This window comes from Myotis myotis, unplaced genomic scaffold (genome assembly GCF_014108235.1).
Source record: "Myotis myotis isolate mMyoMyo1 unplaced genomic scaffold, mMyoMyo1.p scaffold_m19_p_4, whole genome shotgun sequence".
NCBI classification, from domain to species: domain Eukaryota; kingdom Metazoa; phylum Chordata; class Mammalia; order Chiroptera; family Vespertilionidae; genus Myotis; species Myotis myotis.
Window position 1 is genome coordinate 96,172,733 of NW_023416346.1, and position 21,800 is coordinate 96,194,532.

Here is a 21,800-nt window from a genome sequence, read left to right on the forward strand (position 1 = left end):
TCTTTTCTCTTTTCTTTCCTTTCCTTTCTCCCTTTCCCTTTGCCTTTGCCTTTGCCTTTCCCTTCCCCTTTTATTTTCCCTTTCCCTTTCCCTTTTCAGCTGACACTGGACAGTTTATTGTGAAAAGCCATGGTGTGGGAGGGGGAGGCTGGGATGGACAGGACCAGGGCCCATGTGGGGGGGATTTAGCTGGACATCAGGCATTCCTCTACATAGGTTTAGAGGCAACTCCTTCATGGATAAACCCCCCCAGAGGGCCGGGTGGGTGAGTAGGGGTGCCCTAGGCACTGCTGGGAGCCTTGGCCAGCAGGGCTTCTATGTCAGGTTCAATGGCAATGGTCGGAAAGCGGTGGCTGTACCTGCCCACAGGCATGCCATCTGGGCCCACCAGGAACGTCTCAAAGTTCCAGGACACATTGTTGTGGCACACGGGAGACCAGGTGATGAACTTGGGGTCTGTCATGAGCGCAGTGGCGTCGTCACTGGGTGCGGGCAGAGCCTGGCACAGGAAGACGAAGAGGGGGTGCTCCTGCACCGTTCACGTCGCACTTCTTGAAGAGTGTGAAGTTGGGCTCGAACCCGCCACCATGAATTTCTAGTTCCATGACATACTTGAGGGAATTCAGGATCTCTTTGTTCTTGGCATTCTCCTGATGCCCGAACTGGTTGCAGGAGAAGCCGAGCACCACCAGGCCCCGCGGCACAAGGCTCCGCTGCAGCTCGTTCACTTGGGTGTAGTCACGGATCCTCGTGCCTCAGAGCGAGGCCAGGTTTCAATGAGCAGCACCTTGCCCCGCAGGGAGCCCAGGCTAACGGGCTCCCCGCAGGCCGCGGGTGCGTAGAGAACGTGTGCACGGACCATGCACGGAGCAGGGCCCTGCTCGTGGGTCCACTGCCAGCTGAGCAGTGCACATGGTATGGGGATTGCAGAAGAATAGGGAGCGCTGGGGACAGGAACACCTGGGCTTTACTTTTTAAAAAATTAATTCATTTACATTTTTAATTTAATGAATATAATCTTTTTTTACAACATGTTTTTAATTGACTTCAGAGAGAGGAAGGGCGAGGAAGAGAGAGAAACATCGATGAGAGAGACAAATCAATCAACTGCCTCCCACATGCTCCCTACTGGGGTTTGAGCTCTCAACCCAGGCACATGTCCTGAATGAGAATCAAACCAGTGACCTACTGGTACATGGGACAATGCTCAAACGACTGAGCCACACCAGCTGAGTACTCTGGGCCAGTGGTTGGCAAACTCATTAGTCAACAGAGCCAAATATCAATAGTATAACGATTGACATTTCTTTTGAGAGCCAAATTTTTTAAACTTAAACTATATAGGTAGGTACATTGTTATTAACTTAATTAGGGTACTCCTAAGGCTTAGGAAGAGCCACACTCAAGGGGCCAAAGAGCCGCATGTGGCTCATGAGCCGCAGTTTGCCAACCACGGCTCTGGGCTTTTCTTGTTCTCTTTCTAATTCTTTTAGTAGTAGGGTTGGATTTTTTTATTTTAGCTCTTTCTTGTGTCTTTTATTTAAAATGTATTTTTATTGATTTTTAGAGAAGAGGGGAGAGAGGGAGAGGGAGAGGAAGAGAGAAATATCAGTGATGAGAGAGAATCATTGATCGGCCTCCTGCACGACCCCTACTGGAGATGGAGCCCACAACCTGAGCATGTGCCCTGACCAGTAATTGAACCACACCTCCTGGTTCATAGGTCCACCCTCAACCACTAAGCCACACAGACAGGCTAGGCAAGTATCTACACTAATAATAGACAAATATGTAAATTCACCATACATGCGCCATGTCCCACAGCCAATCAGGAGTGAGTATGCAAATTAACCCGACAAAGATGGCGGGCCTGTGGGCAGCTCGCATGCGTGCAGGTACCAAGCAGCCAGGGAGTGGGGTGGGACGCTTGCATCATCGCCATGGTGACCATGCAGGTGGTCCACACTGCCCCCGGCCACTCTGGGCCTCAGGGCAGCGTGGGAAGGTGGAAAGGCTGCTCCAGACTGGAGCGAAAGCAGAAAGGTGGCTCTGGGCCGGAGCGAAGGTGGTGCTGGCAGCCAGGGGAAGGAAGGCCCATTCTTGCACGTATCTTTGTGCATCGGGCCTCTAGTCCTATATAATAAAGAGGTAATATGCTCAACCACTGAGTCACATCGGCCAGGCTTTTCTTGTTTCTTAAGGCATGCCTGTAATGCTATGAACTTCCTCCTCAGGACTGCTTTTGCTGTGTTCCATAGATTTGGGGTTGTTATTGTTCATTTTCATTTGTTTCCAGGAAATTATTTATTTCTTCGTTGACCTCATTGTTAACCCATTCATTGCTTAATTACATGCTCTTCAGCCTCCATATGTCTGAATTCTTTAAGGTTTTTTTATTGTAGTTGATTTATAGTGTCATGCCATTATGATCCAAGAAGATGCTTTATAAGATTTCAATCTTCTTGAATTTGTTAAGGCTTTTTTGGTGTCATGGGGATGTAAAGTACAGCATAGGTAACAGAGTCAATAATATTCTAATAACTGTGTGTGCTGTCAAAAGGGTGCCAGATTTATCTGGATGATTGCTTAGTAAGTTATGTATCTCAACTGTACTTGAAAAATAAAAATGATGTTTAAATGGGAAAATTTAAAAAATGATGGACACTAACAAAACAACCTCTACTAAGGACAGCTGCACTTGAGTGAAATCATTAGTTTGAGAACAGTAGGATAGACACTAATAAGAATTGAGGAGGTACTCATTTCTTTGACGAAAGTTTATAAACAAAGGTAATTAAGAAAGGAATCACAGCTCCATTTTTATATTCCCCTACAGTAACTTGGCACTCAGTAATTGAATTGAATTGTTCTTAATGATAATACTATGGTTTAGGATTTCTTTATTTAATATTTATACATTCAGTGAAATAATTGTTTTCTCATGAATTTCCTTCAGAGCTTAGGTTTTGAAGCTTCTTTGGTCAAGAAGGATCGGTCAGCAAGCCATCTAGACCATAAACGAGAAATAAGACAGTAAGTACTTTTGGAGTGTCAGTGAAAAACAGATTGTGATTCTTTGTTACAAATTTAATATCCTCTGAGCATGTCAGTTTTTACAATATCATCCTTATTCCCAGTGGATTGGTCTCAACTTGTATTTACCTATACTACATAGAATCTTTAAACTCTAGCTACTTACTAAAAGGATTTTTCTTTTCTACGTAAGATGGAGACGGTCCTTCCTTGTGAGCCTCTTTTTCTGTATACCTGTAATGGGACTAATGATATATATGATGGTTATGGACCACCACCTTGCAACTCTTCATCATAATCAGAACATGAGTCAAGAAGAAATGGTCAACGTTCATACTTCCATGTTCCTGGAGCGCCAGATTCTGCCAGGATTGTCCATTATGAATTTGCTATCTTTTTTATTGTGTGTACCTGTACAGGCAAGTGAAATGTTAGCAAGTATATTTGTTAATAATGAAAATTAGCTAAAATGTGGCAGGCAGCCCTGGCTGGTTTGCTCAGTAGTTAGAGCGTCAGCCTGTGGACCAAAGGGTTGTGGGTTCGATTCCCAGTCAAGGGCACATACCTCGGTTGCAGGTTCAATCCCCAGCCCCAGTCAGGGTGCTAGTGGGAGGCAACCAATCGATGTGTGTCTCTCATGTAATTTATTTCTCTCTCTCTCCCCCTCCTCCCTTCCTTTTGTCTCTCTTTTCCCTCCCTTTCACTCTTTCTAGAAATCAATGGAAAAAATATCCTCTGGAAATGAGGATTAAAATAATAATTATAATAATAAAATGTGGCAAGCAAGGCTATTTTCAGTTGGAAAGCAGATGTTAGCCAGAGCCTATCATTTTATGCTGGATGCTTTATAAAAATAATCTTAAACTGAGTGGTTAAAGTAAATAATAAATTCCCCATAACCCCTAAGGATACTGTTTAGTGACAAAGCAGATAATAAGAGTTTAATTTGTATTCATATCTGCTATTGTATATAAATTTATATTTTAAATTATTATAACAATAAGATATCCTGAGCCTGTGTAGCCCAGCTGGCTCACTTCTTCTACCTCTGTAACTTTCTAAATAAAATTTCTCTTATAATTAAAAAAATACATTTTGTTTATATATTTAATATTTTAAAATTAATTATATTTATATTAATGATATTAAATATTTTTATTTATTAGTTTGTTATCTAAAATAAAATACTTATAATAATTATTATATTATTAGTTATATTGCTTTTCCCCAGCACTTAAATTCATTACTTTTTGTATGTTTTCACTTCTTCTTTTGAGATAAACTTTTATTGTGGAACACTTCCATCTAATAAATACATTCCTTTTTCTGATCCTTGTAAAAGGCAATAATGATTTTTGAAAAATTTTAGTGTGTTTCTCTATACTAATGAAAAATAAGCTTTTTGGTTATGTTTACCAAAAAACCAGCCAACAGATCTAATAGCTTAGGTATACCACTTAGGTTTAATTTTGGAAAGGGAGAGATGAGTTTTCTATGGAAAAATCCTTGTCAAAAGAGTGTAATTCTTTTCCTAGTTCTTGTTTTTGCTGGGATCAAAAAGAAAATTCTAAGAACCATCTGAGTTTATATTATGGAATATCCATTGGACCATGGAGGACAGCTGCCAAGGGCTTGTACACCAATTTGAATTTTTATGCACACATATCTGCTAAAATGCAAACTATTGTTTCAACTTAAAAATCTCTCTTTAGTGTTTATGGATTAGATAAAAGCCAAAGGAAGTTAACATTGATACTGTATCTTAGCTATTGAGGTTTATATGTGAATTTCAGTATTTTTTTTAAAAAGCAATGATTATTGTTTCTATATTACAGTTTTTCGGAGGCTGGTATTTCTACATTCATGCCTACAAAGCACTGAAGCATAAAACTGCAAATATGGACGTATTGATTGTGCTGGCCACCACCATTGCATTCGCCTACTCTTTGGTTATTCTTCTGGTCGCAATGTATGAAAGAGCCAAAGTGAACCCTATTACTTTCTTTGACACACCTCCTATGCTGTTTGTGTTTATTGCATTAGGCCGGTGGCTGGAACATATAGCAAAGGTAAAGTCAGAAAAGGTGACAGTTAAAATCTTGGGTAGCTAAATGACCATAATATTTTCTACACAAGTTATTAGAAATAGAAATTGATTTATGTAATCATTTACTGAAATAAGTGTGTGTGTTTGGCAATATTTTAAGTTAAGTATTCCTTTAGAAGATTTACCAAATTTATGGAATTAATACTGTAGAGTACATCCATGTTTATTTTAAGAGAGAGGCATTTAAGAAGTACTTATTTTTTTATTTATATCACGAAAAATTGATGTGACCACAGGATTTAAAATAATGATGGAAAAAAATTTACCTGTAATATCACTTTATAATGGAAATCACTTTATAATTCTGTTCCACATATGTTTATATTTTCCAGAGTGGCAAAGTTAACATTACATACCATTTTGTACCCTTAACACTATATATTTTTTTCCCCATTTTTGTAGTCCAGACACGTATTTGGCATTTCTGAATAATATTATATCCAACCAACATGCTATGATTTACTAAACCATTCTGGTTTTGTTCTCAATTAGATGGTTTCCAATTTTTAAAAAATATTTTTTTATTGATTTCATAGAGGAAGGGAGAGGGAGAGAAATATAGAAATATCAATGATGAGAGTCATTGATTGGCTGCCTCCTACACACCCCACACTAGGGATTGAGCCTGCAACCTGAGCCTGTGCCCTGACCAGGAATCAAACCATAACCTCCTGGTTCATAGGTTGATGCTCAACCACTGAGCCACGCCGGCCGGGCTCCACTTTTTATTTTTAGATAACCCTGCATTAAACATATTCATGTCTAATGTAATTTCTATTGAATTTTAGTGCTTTAGGATAAATTACAAAGCATATGGTTAAAAGACATAATGCTTCTGTAGTTTATGCTACAAGTTGAAACAATTCTTGCCAACAAGGGTATGTTAGTGAAGTAGTTTTACTACAACTTCATCAGCACTGGCTCTTATCTAAATTCTTTAAATGGTATAATAGAGTTGCTTTAGTTTGCATTTATTGCATTAATAGCAGGGATAAACATTTTCCCACACATCAGATATTATATTTCTTCTTTAAAAAATTTAATTGATTTATTAGAGAGAGAGAAGCATTGATTTGTTGTTGTTCCACCCAGTTATGTACCCACTGGTTGTTTCTCACATGTGCCTTTTCCGGAGATTGAACCCAAAACCTTGGTGTAGTGGGACAGTGCTCTAACCAACTGAGTTACCTGGCCAGGGCTTATATTTCTTCTTTCTTTCTTTTTTTTAATATTTTATTGATTTTTTACAGAGAGGAAGGGAGAGAGATAGAGAGTTAGAAACATCGATGAGAGAGAAACATCGATCAGCTGCCTCCTGCACATCTCCTACCGGGGATGTGCCCGCAACCCAGGTACATGCCCTCGACCGGAATCGAACCTGGGACCCTTCAGTCCGCAGGCCGACGCTCTATCCACTGAGCCAAACCGGTCTCGGCTATATTTCTTCTTAAATGAATTGCCTATTCATGTCCTTTGCTTGTGTACCTATTGGGTTCCTGATGTTTTTCTTATTAATTTACATTATTTACTTATAAATTATAGCTAATTATTCATTTTATATTTTGTGCACTCCATATTTTTGAAGTAAAATATTTTCTGACTTGAACTAATTAATATTCCTAAAGCTGTCTTGTGGGTAAATATTAAAGATTATATCTTTATTTTAGGTAAGACCTGGGCTTTTTCTTCCATAGCATTGTTGATTGTTTTCTTAATTTATAGGGCAAAACATCAGAGGCTCTTGCCAAGCTAATTTCACTACAAGCTACAGAAGCAACTATTGTAACTATTGACTCTGATAATATCCTCTTGAGGTATTTATCGTTATTCTTCCCACTTTTCATTTTTACCTCCTTATGAAAATATCAAATATGTACAGAAGTAGAGAGTATAATGAATGTACATAATCCATCTCCCAGACTTAACAATTATTCACATTTATAACTATAACATTGTTTTGCATCTAACAAAATGAACAAAAACTCCTTAATATCATATAATATGCAGTCTATATTCACATTTCTCCTGTTGTTCTGAAATGTTTTAAGTTTCATTGTTTGAAATGGAATTCAAGCAAGGTCCATGGGTCATTACATTTGACTGCATGATTCTTTTAATCTAGAACAGCGGTTCTCAACCTGTGGGTCGCGACCCCTTTGGGGGGTTGAATGACCCTTTCACAGAGGTCGCCTAAGACCATCGGAAAACACATATATAATTACATATTGTTTTTGTGATTAATCACTATGTTTTAATTATGTTCAATTTGTAACAATGAAAATATATCCTGCATATCAGATATTTACATTATGATTCATAACAGTAGCAAAATTACAGTTATGAAGTAGCAACGAAAATAATTTTATGGTTGGGGGTCACCACAACACGAGGGAGTGTATTAAAGGGTCGCGGCATTAGGAAAGTTGAGAACCACTGATCTAGAACAACTCATCCTTCTTTTTACACTCCTTTCTTCCTCCCCCCTTCTCCCTCTCCATACAATTAACCTGTTAAAGAAACATCCATCAGTTGCCCTGTATAATATCCCAGTTTGGATTTGTCTTTGCTTCTGTGTGGTGTCGTTTAACTTGTTTTATAACTCCTGTGTTTCCTGTAAACGAGAAGTTAGAGCTAAAGGCTTGACTAGATTTCACTCTTTTGTATTTCTCATTTGTATACTCATAAAATTCTTTAGACAAATTTATACAATAAATAAATTCTTTAGTTAAATAAAATCCATTACATTATTTTCTAAGGTTTTCATTTATTCAATAAATGACTATTCAATAAATATTTAGAGTGCCTACTTTGTACCAGAAATTGAGCTGTTCCTTACCAGTTAACAGGACTGACATTGTAGTTCCTAGCTTAAATGTTGATTCTAGCCTCCATTGGTAACATTTATGGAGCCATAGCTTGATGTGAACTGAAAAGCTTGCATAGGAAAATCAGCATGAGAGGCATATTATCATAATGCTTTTTATTTTAACTCATATCCAGTGAAGAACAAGTGGATGTGGAACTTGTGCAACGTGGAGATATCATTAAAGTGGTTCCAGGAGGCAAATTTCCAGTGGATGGTCGTGTTATTGAAGGACATTCTATGGTAGATGAGTCCCTCATCACAGGTATGTTCTTCAGAGGGTCATGAAAATGAAGTGAATCCAAAATGTTAATGAAAAATAGGTATGAAAGGTGAAGAGCTTTTTATAGAAATTGGAGTGAGTAAATAATGAGCAAAGAGAATGAGTTATTTTAAGACGGTATTAAATTGTCCTGCCTGGTGTGGCTCAGTTGGTTGGGCGTCGTCTCATGCACCAAAAGGTTGCTGGTTCGATGCTGGATCAGGGCACATGCCCCAGTTGTGGGCTTGATCCCCAGTAGGATCAATGTTTCTCTTTCCTCTCCTTTTCTCTCTCTCTCTAAAAAAAAAAAAAATCAAACATTTTTTAAAGACTATTAAGTCAATTTCTGCAAATTTACTTTGTGGTTTTAGTTATGTTAAGTGAAGGCTCTTTTCACTAAAAATTTTTAATTATTAGAACATATAACCACAGGAAATTATCTAATTCTCCTGTGGAGCCCAGTAAGACTTTGGCAAATTTACCTGACCAAATACGTATTTTGTCTTCCTGCCCTAAAGATTGTTCTAGTCTAGTCTGAGCAGGGATAGGACTCCAGGTTTCCCACATCAGCGTCTGCTCTAAGAGAGTAGTTTTAGAAGTCTTAGATAACTAAGGCCAATTTGAAGCAGTACCAACATAACCCTTAGGAGAGTGACAGGAGAAGCTCCGCTTATGGACCAGGTGGAAATAATTTAGGACTCTGTTTCTTAGTAGGTGTGAATGGGACAATTCTTAGTTCTGGGGGACTCGCTTGCACATTGTAGTACACTTAGTATTCTTGACCCTGGCCCATTAAATTAGAGTAGCAGCACCCCATCACCTACCAGCAGTTATTACAAGAACTCCCTCCCACATGTCTAAATGTTCCTTGGGAATAGACTGAGAATAAAATGATATAAGACTAGCATAGAGTTCCAAAAGGATCTTCCAACAAGAGCTAGCATATTAGGTTTTTCCAGTTTAAGACAGTATGTCTAGGTTTGACCCAGAACTGACATAAGGAGATAGAGCAACTTTCACCTGGGCATTTGCCCAGATTCTATTTCATGAAGTAAGAATTTTCTTTCTAGATATTTTTTGACAATTAACAAATAATGGTATATTTCAAGATAGTGCTTACTTATACTCCCTAAATCTATCTTTACTCCTTATACAGGGGAGGCAATGCCTGTGGCTAAGAAATCTGGCAGTACAGTGATTGCTGGTTCCATTAACCAGAATGGGTCACTACTTATCCGTGCAACCCATGTTGGAGCAGACACAACCCTTTCTCAAATTGTAAAACTTGTGGAGGAGGCACAAACGTCAAAGGTAACTTCACTCCCTACGAGAAACAGAAAGTATTTTATTTAAAGCTCACTCAGTATAAATCTTTATTTAGTTTTCATATTTTCCTTTAATTAATTCTAATTGTATTAATAAGGAACTTATTTAAAAAGCTCTGTTTGTGCTCTATTTATTATAAAAAGGAGACTTTGATTTATATATATGCCATTATTATTACTATTATTATTAAATCCTAGGCTCCTATCCAGCAATTTGCAGACAAACTCAGTGGCTACTTTGTTCCTTTTATTGTTATTATTTCCATTGTTACCCTCTTGGTTTGGATTATAATTGGATTTCTGAATTTTCAAGTTGTGGAAACCTACTTTGCTGTAAGTGTGACATATAACAGTTCTTTACCATTTGTAAAACAGTTTGTGAATTTTTTGCATAAGTAATTAATTGGAAAATAACCTTAATAATTACTAGTATCTTTAAGGGACTGGAGTGGGAGGGTGATAAGAATAACATTTGCATTTCTGTAAATATAAAAGATTTCCTTTTAGAAAGATTTTTTTCATTATTACATGTGATTTTCCCAAAGCTGGCAGTGAACTTTTACATTTTATACCTAGTCTCATTTCCAGCATTATTTTGCTATCACAAAGGACTATAGATATATTGAGGAAAACATTGGGATCTCAGCTCTGCCACATACCATCTGTTTGATCTTAGGTCAATGTAATTTCTTGATGAGCTTCATTTTCCTCATCTATAAAGTGAGATTTTAATCCATCCTGCATAACTTGTAAAAGTTAAATAAGATTATATATTAGAAACAGTGCTTTATTAAATGCTTTATAAATATAAGATAATATTGGGCCCTGGCCAGTGTGGCTGAGTTGGTTGGACATTGTCCCGTATCAAAAGGTCACAGGTTCAATTCCTGGTCAGGGCACACACCCAGGTTGCATATTAGATCCCCATTGGATGTTTCTCTCTCACATCAATGTTTCTCTCTCTCTTACTTCCTCTCTCTAAAATCAATTAAAAATATTTTAAAAGATAATATTAGTGCCTGCTTCTCCCTAGTTCTGTGATAGTCTCTAATGTATTATGTCATAAAGTGATAAAGTAGACCTGGATTATGCTTCATTTTAGAGATATAACCTTTAAGTCACTTCTCTTAGCCTTGGTTTGTCATCTGTAATATAGTGATGATAATACCTAAGTCGCAGGATTGGAATTAATGTAGGTTAAAACATGCACATATGACATATATGAAAACATAAGATTAGATGTTATGAAAGTCCCTTCCAACTCTGCTACTGTATAGCTGAACACTTAGTTTAAGTATTTGAGAACTTAATAAGAAACTAGCACTGTAAAACCATTATTGCTAAGAAAGTCTTATTTTGTTGTGTTTCTTTATTTTAAAAAATGCTGTTCTGTATACAGTAATTCCTTGGGTTATGTGGGAGATCCGTTCCTACAGCGCGACATAATGTGATTTTCGCCGTAAGTCGGAACCCACCTACATAAGCACCTATGTCACTCACATGGAGCACATACACAGCAGCAATGAAGTGAAACAGTAAAAAAAAAAAAAAAAAAAAAAAAAAAAAAAAAAAAAAATTAAAAGAAAGATAACAATTCCTGACCTTTACTTGTGGAAAATACATAATAAAAAACATAAAGCACATATGTACATACGTCGAAATGACGGAACTTTTTTTTTTTTTATAAATAAATGGGAGATGGTGACATAACCACGAAATGATGTACGTCGAGTCCAACATAACCCGAGGACTATCTGTAGTGTTTATACTGTTTGGCCCTTCAATTAAAGAATAAGTAGAATCATAACAACTGTGTACCTATTCCATAGCATGGTCATTAGTATAATAAAAAAAGTTTTTTAACTGATTCATATTGGTTAAGTAAACATTGAAGAGAATTGCTGGGAGGTTATTTTGGAATGTGTATCATGAGTTCAGGGGATCTTAGGAGATTTTTCCTAGTATAGTCAATCATATTTACCCACACAAGCAAATATTCAGTGTCATTAAGAGTTATACTGCCCTGGCTGGTGGTTAGAGTGTCAGCCCATGCACCAAAGGGTCACAGGTTCAATTCCCGGTCAGGGGCATGTACCTGGGTTTCAGGTTCAATCTCCAACCCCAGTGGGGGCATGTGCAAGAGGCAACCAATCGATGTGTCTCTTTCACATCGATGTCTCTCTCCCCCTCTCTCTCCCACCCTTCCACTCTCTCTAAAAGAAATTCTTGGGTGAGAATTAACAAATAAATTAATTAAACAAATTAAATAAATAACCCTGGCCGGTGTGGCTCAGTTGGTTAAAGTCATTGGGCAGGAGGCAGCTGATTGATGTTTCTCCCACTCCCCTCTCCTCTCTCTCCTCTCTCCTCTCCCCTCTCCCCTCTCCCTTCGCCCCTCTCCCCTCTCCGTTTTCCCCTCTCCCCTTTCCCTCTCTCTTTCAAATCAACAAAAACATATATTTTTTAAAAAGAGCTATACTACCAGATATACTCAGTTCACAGTTATATCCAAAAGAATTTTATTGAAATGTAATTAAGCTCCCTTTGCATGCGGAGTGATTTTTTTTTCATTGTCTTCAGAGAGGAGTGTGGAAGGTAGGTCTCAGTATACAGAGATTCAGAATTCCTTTTTATTATGATCAAATTTGTTGAGAATTAGGTCCTATGTTTGTAGCTATTTTTGAAAGTCCCTAATAAAAATACTTACTGTTAATATGAGGCAAAAAAGCTGACTTTTATGTTCCTTATATTCACTCCATAGTTTGTAACTATAAGTTAGTAAAATTGAAATCTTGATTTGGGACTGTGACTTCTTTATCAGTTATGTCAAAATTTCTTTTATTCATAAAATTTTTTTTTAAGTTTTTCTTAATAGTAACTAAAACATACAAGTTGGTAGCTAAGTAGGATTATGTATGACTTCAAAATTGAGATTTTATTTCAGTAGAGTTAAACTTTGTTTTGTATAGCTCTAAATCAGTAACCAAAATTCATGCCTTTCTTCTAAAGGGCTACAACAGAAGTATCTCCCGAACAGAAACAATAATACGCTTTGCTTTCCAAGCCTCTATCACAGTTCTCTGCATTGCATGTCCATGTTCACTGGGTCTGGCGACTCCAACTGCTGTGATGGTGGGTACAGGAGTAGGCGCTCAAAATGGCATACTAATCAAAGGTGGCGAGCCGTTGGAGATGGCTCATAAGGTAAGATAGTCCCCAGAACTAAGAATTGTCCCATCCAAACTGGCAATAGCACACCTACTGAGAAACACAGCGTTCTAAATTATTTCCACTTGGTCCATAAGCCAAGCTTCTGGCACTATCCTGAGGATCGAGGTAGGACAGGTGTTATTTTGGTTCTGCTCCAGATTGGCCTTAGTTATCTAAGGCCTCTAAAACTAGTAGAGTCCTACACTCGTAGAGCAGATGCTGATGTGGAAAATCTGGAGTCCTATCCCTGCTCAGACTAGAAAAGTCTTTGGGGCAGGAAGACAGAGGAGGTGTTTGCCCAGGTCTTTCAGGCTTCTAACCTATTTGTGTGTGACTCCATGTTTGTGTTCTGCACCGTGAGGTAGCACTTGTGGTTACATTACAGTTTCTTTGCCTTTCTGCCACCAGATGTCAGTTTACAACTATGACTTCAGAAATATAATCCTATCCCTGGTCTCTCTCATATTAGGATTTTCATAACAATCTCAATGAAGGCTGCTTGACTTCAACTAAAACCATGTTCCTTCTAATATGTTCTTATTATGAGGATATGAACTATATAGAGATTCATGCATGTACTAAACACAGAACACAGTTTAGAACAGATTTGGAACCTCATCTAGTGAATACAGGCTATTAATTTTTATAGGAATTTTTTATTTTGATATAATTTCAAACTTAAAGAAAAATTGCAAGAATAGTATAAAGAATTTTTGTATAGCCATGACTGGTTTGGCTCAGTGGATAGAGCGTCGGCCTGCAGACTGAGGTGTCCCAGGTTCGATTCCAGTCAAGGGCATATAACTTGGTTGTGGGCACATCCCCAGTAGGGGATGTGCAGGAGGCAGCTGATCGATGTTTCTCTCTCATTGATGTTTCTAACTCTCTGTCCCTCTCCTTTCCTCTCTGTAAAAATCAATAAAATATATTTTAAAAAAAAGAATTTCTGTATATCCTTTACTGCAGGTATCAGCCTCCTTTCCTAAGAAGAATGATATTTTTTTACATAACCACAGTACAAAGTTCAAAATCAATAAATTAATATTGATATAATACTATTATCTAATCAGTAGTCCATATTCCAGTTTCCTCAGTTGTCACCATAATATCCTTTATAGCAGTGGTTCTCAACCTTCCTAATGCCGCGACCCTTTAATACAGTTCCTCATGTTGTGGTGGACCCCCAATTTCATTGTTACAAATTGAACATAATTAAAGCATAGTGATTAATCACAAAAACAATATGTAATTATATATGTGTTTTCCGATGGTCTTAGGTGACACCTGTGAAAGGGTTGTTCCACCCCCAAAGGGGTAGCGACCCACAGGTTGAGAACCACTGCTTTATAACTACTTAAAAAAATGTTTTTATTGATTTCAAAGAGGAAGGGAGAGGGAGAGAGAGATAGAAACATCAATGATGAGAGAGAATCATTGATTGATTGCCTCCTGCATGCCCCACATTGGGGATCAAGCTCACAGCCTGGGCATGTGCCCTGACCGGAATCGAACCGTGACCTCCTGATTGATAGGTCAACGCTCAACCATTGAGCCACACCGGCTGGGCCTTTATAGCTATTTTTTCTCTTGTCAGGAATCATGCTTTCTATTTAGTTGTCATATTTTTTCATCTCGGTTCCTCAAGCTATTCATTTATCAGGGTTTGTATTTTTGAGTTTACCGTGAGATGACTGTGTTTTCTTTTTTTCAAAATTAAATCTTTATTCAGATTATTACAGTTGTTCCTGTTTTTTTCCCCCATAGATCCCCTCCACCCGGTTCCCACCCCACCCTCTGCCCTTACCCCCCCACTGTCCTCATCCATAGGTGTACGATTTTTGTCCAGTCTCTTCCTGTACCCCTTACACTCCTTTCCCCCTGAGAATTGTCAGTCCACTCCCTTTCTATGCCCCTGATTCTATTATATTCACCAGTTTATTCTGTTCATCAGATTATTTATTCACTTGATTTTTAGATTCACTTGTTGATAGATGTATATTTGTTGTTCATAATTTTTATCTTTACCTTTTTCTTCTTCTTCCTCTTCTTAAAGAATACCTTTCAGCATTTCACATAATACTGGTTTGGTGGTGATGAACTCCTTTAGCTTTTTCTTATCTGTGAAGCTCTTTATCTGACCTTCAATTCTGAATGATAGCTTTGCTGGGTAAGGTAATCTAGGTTGTAGGTTCTTGCTATTCATCACTTTGAATATTTCTTGCCACTCCCTTCTGGCCTGCATAGTTTCTGTTGAGAAATCAGCTGACAATTGTATGGGTACTCCTTTGTAGGTAACTAACTGTTTTTCTCTTGCTGCTATTAAGATTCTCTCTTTGTCTTTTGCTCTTGGTATTTTAATTATGATGTGTCTTGGTGTGGTCCTCTTTGGATTCCTTTTGTTTGGGGTTCTCTGCGCTTCCTGGACTTGTAAGTCTATTTCTTTGACCAGGTAGGGGAAGTTTCCTGTCATTATTTCTTCAAATAGGTTTTCAATATCTTGCTCTCTCTCTTCTTCTGGCACCCCTATACTTCGGATGTTGGTACGCTTAAAGTTGTCCCAGAGGCTCCTTACACTATCTTCATATTTTTGGATTCTTTTTGCTTTTTGCTCTTCCGGTTGGGTGTTTTTTACTTCTTCGTATTTCAAATCTTTGACTTGATTCTTGCAATCCTCTAGTCTGCTGTTGGAACTCTGTATAATATTCTTTATTTCAGTCAGTGTATGCTTAATTTCTAGTTGGTCCTTTTTCATATCCTTGAGGGTCTCACTAGATTTATCGAGGGTCTCACTAGACTTATCAGCAGTTTCTAGAACACTCTTGAAAAACCTTATAACCGTGGTTTTGAACTCTATATCCAGTAGTTTGCTTTCCTCCATTTCTGTCATTTCTCACCTGTTTCTTTGTCTCCGCATTTTGACTGCTTCCTTGTGTTGATAGGGTGGCTTTGTGTGCTAGTTTTCCTATAGAGCCCAATAGCTCAACCTCCCCAATTACCTGAGGTGGAAACTCTTGTTGCACCCCTTTGTGGGCTGTGTGCAGTCTTGTTGTAGTTAAGCCTTGATTGTAGTTTGTATCACTGGGAGGAATTGACCTCCAGGCCAATTGGCTGTTAGAATCAGCTGTGTCTACAGTGGGATAACTTCTGTGCTGGAGACACCCTTCTGGGGCAAGACTTGCTTCAGTGGGGCTTTGGTGCTCACTGGGTCTGCCCCCTGAGTGTGTCCCTTATGGATCTGAGGAGTTGTAATCTGGGTGGTCCCATTCTGACTACTGGGTACACTGGCACTTGGATCTCTAAGGAGGTGCTAATTTAGCCTCTGCCTGAGGCTACCCAGCAGGAGCTACAGAGAGATCTGCAGATTCCTCTTCTTTGTTTGGGATTTGGAGGTGCCCAAATGAGGCCCAGCTGTGAAGCAATGCAAGTTGCTGTGGGGCCTTGGGCCTTCTTTTGGATGTTCAGGGTCTCTCTGACCCAGCTGCAGTTTGTTAGGCAATTTTAGATTGCAAAGGGCCAGGTCATTCATATGCAAAAGCCTCTGCGCACAGGTTGGGTGGGGCAGGGTCTCAGGGAATCAACAGGGCGGAGCAAACGGCTATGGCTGATCCTCAGTCCTGCCCTAAGAGGTCCCGCAGCTCAGTGTCCTGAGGTAATCGCTGCAAGCACCTCTTACAGACAGCTGCCCTCGAGTTCCGCCCGCTGCCAGACAGTCCAGTTTCTCCCCGTATGAGTCTGGGTCCCCAGAGACTCGCCCGGAACTGGAGTTGAGAGCAGGAGCGTGTGTCTCCCTCCTGATTGAAAAAGATAACCCCATCCTCAGTTGCCAGCCCTTTCCGCGTGCGCCTCCGTACCTCTGCATTTTACTTCCGCACCTCCTCTGAGTCTCAGTATGCTTTTCTCTTTCCTTCTAGTTGTAGAATTTCCACTCAGCCAGCCTTCCTGTGGTTCTGGATGATGTCCGTTTTGTCTTTTAGTTGTATTTTTGAAGTGGTTGTGTGGGGCAGCAATTTCAGGTGTTTACCTATGCCGCCATCTTGGTTTCTCCTGACTGTGTTTTCTAATTGCAGACTCTTCTTATTCCTGTCCTGGCTGCAGTTCCCTCATTGATTCCCTAAGCTCTGTCTTCAATAAAGTCAAAGCAGCCCAGCAGGTTTTGTCTGGTGCTCACTTCAACTTAATTATTTACCTTTCTTTTATAATTATCTTCCTAATGCCCAGATTTCCCCTATAGATCTGTAATTCATTGCTATTTAAAGTCTTTATCTTTCCCTGGAGGCACTAGAGGCATCTCTTAATTAACTATTAACAGTCAACTTTTAACAATTAGTTCTAGGTGTTTAACATGTATCCACAGTAGGTTAAACATTTGCAGTGTGTGTGTGTGTGTGGGGGGGGGGTGGTAGGTCTAACTAAAGTTATTTCTTCCCTTATTCTCCCAAAGACAGTTTATTAAGTCCAACCTTATTAAGAAGTAAACTTTTTTCCCATTTCTGGAAAGGTGATATTAAGGATTATCAAGTCATATAGGTGTACTGTATTTTAATTTTCTTACAGGTAAAGGTAGTAGTATTTGATAAGACTGGAACCATTACCCATGGAACCCCAGTAGTGAGTCAAATAAAGGTCCTAGTGGAAAGTAACAGAATATCACGCAATAAGATCCTGGCCATTGTGGGAACTGCTGAAAGTCACAGTGAACACCCTCTAGGAGCAGCCATAACCAAATATTGCAAGCAGGTACAGTTTTTCCTCTTGTTATTAGTAATGTAGTCATCTACTATTGGAATTACTCAGACTAAATCCAAATGCATTTGACTATGATTTATGTAGATAGTTGATATAAGGCTTAGAGAGACTTGTATTTTCTTATTTTATTTTATAATATGTCTGATTCTTCATATAGAGAAATATAAAGGTGAAAACAGGTATCCTATCTAATAATAGACAAACATGGTAATTGACCATACCTTCACTATGCCTCTCACTGGCTAATCAGCGTGATATGCAAATTAGCCGCCAACAAAGATGGCGGCTAATTTGCACACTGCAGGCAGATCCCACTGCGCCGCCACCTCCAGAGCAAGATCCTGGCCTGCCATGTGTGGGGCAGGGTGGGTGGGGTGGGCGGGGCAGGCAACAGCACAATCGGAGCAGCCGCGGGACCCAGCGAGAATCAGGCCTGCCATCTGAGACCAGGGAGCGGGCCTAAGCCAGCAGGTGGTTATCTCCCGAGGGGGTCCCAGACTGTGAGAGGGCACAGGTTGGGCTGAGGGACCCCCCCCTGCCTCCCGCTGCCAGTGCACAAATTTTTGTGCACTGGGCTTCTAGTTAATTATAATGCTACATGGATAACTCCTGTTGACTAAAGAAAAGAAGTAATACAAATTATGGTAAAAAAAACTTCAGATCAGAGAGTTGCATAAGGAAAAGGGAAAGTCTTATTCCCTGCCTACTTCCATAATTTCTCTCTCCAAACTTTAAGAAGTGTTAACCTGTTAACAATCTTTTAAAATAACAGTTTTTTGAAATACAATTCACCTACTATAAAGTTTACCCTTGTATAAGTGTACAATGCAGTACTTTTTAGTATATTCACTATTGCATCTATTAACTACTTTTAATGCATATAACAAAATACATGCATTTATTGTTTTTTAAACTTTACATAGAAAGGTCACACAATGACCAATATTTGGTACCTTGTTTTTCAATTTTGTTAAATGATTTTTCCATATCAGGACATATATATCTGCCTCATTGTTTTTAATGGCTATATTATATTTTACTGTACAATTGGGTTTTGGCTCTTACAATATACAGTTAACATCCTTATTAGCTTTTGCAAGTTTATCTCTATGTTAAATGCCTATTAATGCAATTGCTAGATCAAGGGATACATGCAGTTAACTTTTTTTGGGGGGGTACTTATTAAATTATATTTAGAAATAATAGGAAATTCAAAAAGACCTCTGAAAAAGAGAGTTTGAGTAGTTACAAACTAAGGGTTACAAATCTTATTTCCGTTTAAGATTCTCCAAACGTGCCTTTCTCCAAATACATTTAAGACCTCTGACCTCAAAACTGCCTTCAGCAAAAGAAAAAACCAAAAACCACATGCAGTAACCCACAAAAGGAAATCATGCAGTTAAATTTTGATGAATACTACCAATGTCCATGTGAAAAATATTACCAACACCCACATGGAAGGTTGTAACAGTGTATACTTTCAACAGAAGTTATGACTGCCCATTTCTGCATTCTCACCAACACTATTTTTTTCCAATATAATGAGTAAAAAATGTTAACTCATTGGTGGTTTGCTTTTCATTTCCTTAATTATGAATGAGGTTGAGCATATTTTCATATGTGTATTAATCATTTGAATTTCTTTTTCTGTAACCTGTCTGCTTGAATCCTTTGCCAATTTTTCCATAGGGCTGCTTACCTTTTTCTCATTGCTTTGTATACCTTCTTTGTAAGTTATTTCACATACTTTTATAGTTAAAATGTGGCAATTTCTACCATTGATGTTTCCATTTCTTTATTTGTGTTTTTTTCCTTTTTACCTATTAACTATTACTGACCTGACTTCTTTACATGCACATGGAACAACTTAGAGGATAAAGATATAAAGAGCCAGAATTCCTTGGTTTACTAAGAACACAGAATTATTCTAGAGAGGCACTCTAGTAACTAAAGGCCTTGTTGTTGGTTTTGTCCTTTGCCCTGTACTGAACAGAAAATCTGACCTGACAGTAGAATTAAATATTTAACATGTGATTCTCTACTGGAAAGGGCAGAGAATATTGACAAATCATCCATGTTTTCTTTCCCTAAGGTTGGTATACATTTTAGAGAGTGGGGTTAAAACAAAGGATTCTAATGATCTCCTGTAACTTTGGACATTATACTCAACATTTGGTTCTTTTGATCTTATTAAAATCCACGATCATTTAAAGATGGGTGATAAAAGCTACACAAGTCCTCCTCTGTGAATCTGTGTAATAAAGGGTTAAAATTGCCCAAAGGTTTGGCCTTTGGCCTCAGCTCCTAGGTGGTAATATCCAAGTCCTTGGAGTATGCTACCTGATAAGAATGTCTTGGTTTACCTGGGGCCTTGGGCCATACCAGATAGTCTATGCTAATGGTATGATTTATGTTGAGAGACCTAGGGCCATGCTATATCAGCTCAGCCCCTGGAAGGGTTAGAGGCTAAGGTCAGCAATGGAGAAGGTCAGTCATGTCTACACGACTGAGGCCCGATAAAAACTCTGGACACCAAGTTTCAGGTGAGCATCCCTGGTTGGCAGCACTCCTTAGACATCATCATACATACTTGCTGAGTTAATTAACCATTATTCACATGACTCTACTGGCAGGGGACCACTGGAAGCTCCATGCTGGGTATCTCTTGAACCTGCCCTATGAACCTTTTTCTTTTGCTAACTTTAATCTATGTCCTTTCACTGCACTAAAACATAATAGTTAATATAAAGACCAAAAAAATTCCACTGTCAAATAGACAATGATAAGTGATAATTTTGTTCTAAACATTTTAAATTAACCAAAAGTAATCTTTGATCTTGCTAATGATGATTTTGGATTATTAGAACAATAGAGAAAATCCTCCTGTTTCTATTTGTTAGGAGCTGGACACTGAAGTCTTGGGTACCTGCATAGATTTCCAGGTTGTGCCAGGGTGTGGTATTTGCTGTAAAGTCACCAATATTGAAGGCTTGCTACGTAAGAATAACTGGAGGATAGAGGAAAATAATATTAAAAATGCATCCCTGGTTCAAATTGATGCAAGCAATGAACAGTCATCAACTTTGTCTTCCATGATTATTGATGCCCAGCTCTCAAGTAAGCTAATTTTCTTTGTAGTACCAATTATGGGACAGTAATTAACAGGTGTCTAACTTTATAATCCTGAACTGTTATATAATAAATAAAAATTGGCATTATGTTTTCATTCTTGCAGATCAATTTTACCATAGACCTCTGATTGCTTCACTCAAGTTACTTGAGAACATTTTCCAACTATGCACCTATTTTTAAAAAATCTTTATTGTTGAGAGTATTATAGATGTTCCCCTTTTTCCCCCTCATTCCCTCCTCCACCTGGTTCCCACTCTGCCCCCGGCCTTTACCACCCTATTGTCTGTGTCCATAGGTAATGTATATATGCATATAAATTCTTTGGTTAATCTCTTCCCGCCCCCCCCTCCCCTCTTTCCTCTGAAATTCATCAGTCTGTTCCATGTTTCCAGGCCTCTGATTCTATATTATTCATCAGTTTATTTTGTTCATTAGATTCTGTTTTGATTTTTAGAATCAATTTTTGATAGATATGTATTGCCATTTTATCATTCATATTTTTTATAAATCTTTATTGTTGAAAGTATTACATATGTCCCCTTTTCCCCCCATTGCCCACTCCCACTCCCCTGCCCCCAAGCCTTCACCACCCTATTGTCTGTGTCTATGGGTTATGCATATATGCATATGAGTTCATTGATTGATCTCTTCCCCGCCTCCATCTTCCCCTGCCTTCCCTCTGAGGTTTGACGATCTATTGGATGTTTCTATGTCTCTGGGTCTATTTTTGTTCATCAGTTTATGGTGTTCATTACATTCCACATATGAGTGAGATCATGTGATACTTATCTTACTCTGACTGGCTTATTTTGCTTAGCATAATGCTCTCTAGGTCCATCCATGCTGTTGCAAATGGTGAGTTCCTTCTTTTTTTACAGCTGCATAGTATTCATATTTTTAAATCTCTTCTTCATCTTCTTCCTCTTCCTCTTCTTAAAGAATACCCTTCAACATTTCATGTAATACTGGTTTGGTGGTGATGAACTTCTTTAGCTTTTTCTTGTTTGTGAATCTCTTTATCTGACCTTTAATTCTAAATGAGAGCTTTGCTGGGTAGAGTAATCTTGGTTGTAGGTCCTTGTTATTCATCACTTTGAATATTTTAGCCACTCCCTTTTAGCC

General features: G+C 38.5%; 1 protein-coding gene and 1 pseudogene across 1 annotated transcript in view; one reads left to right on the forward strand and one right to left on the reverse strand.

Moving 5' to 3' along the window:
* Positions 1–21,800, forward strand: part of ATP7A (ATPase copper transporting alpha) — a 177,202-nt gene that overhangs the window by 129,939 nt on the left and 25,463 nt on the right. Inside the window, exons 8-17 of the mRNA XM_036304686.1 lie at positions 2,957–3,033; positions 3,227–3,452; positions 4,869–5,102; positions 6,863–6,954; positions 8,141–8,268; positions 9,422–9,576; positions 9,789–9,923; positions 12,600–12,794; positions 17,355–17,537; positions 20,447–20,663. Coding sequence (XP_036160579.1) covers positions 2,957–3,033; positions 3,227–3,452; positions 4,869–5,102; positions 6,863–6,954; positions 8,141–8,268; positions 9,422–9,576; positions 9,789–9,923; positions 12,600–12,794; positions 17,355–17,537; positions 20,447–20,663 — 1,642 coding nt within the window. The remainder of the gene's footprint in view (positions 1–2,956; positions 3,034–3,226; positions 3,453–4,868; positions 5,103–6,862; positions 6,955–8,140; positions 8,269–9,421; positions 9,577–9,788; positions 9,924–12,599; positions 12,795–17,354; positions 17,538–20,446; positions 20,664–21,800) is intronic.
* LOC118654256 lies at positions 281–1,942 on the reverse strand (annotated as a pseudogene).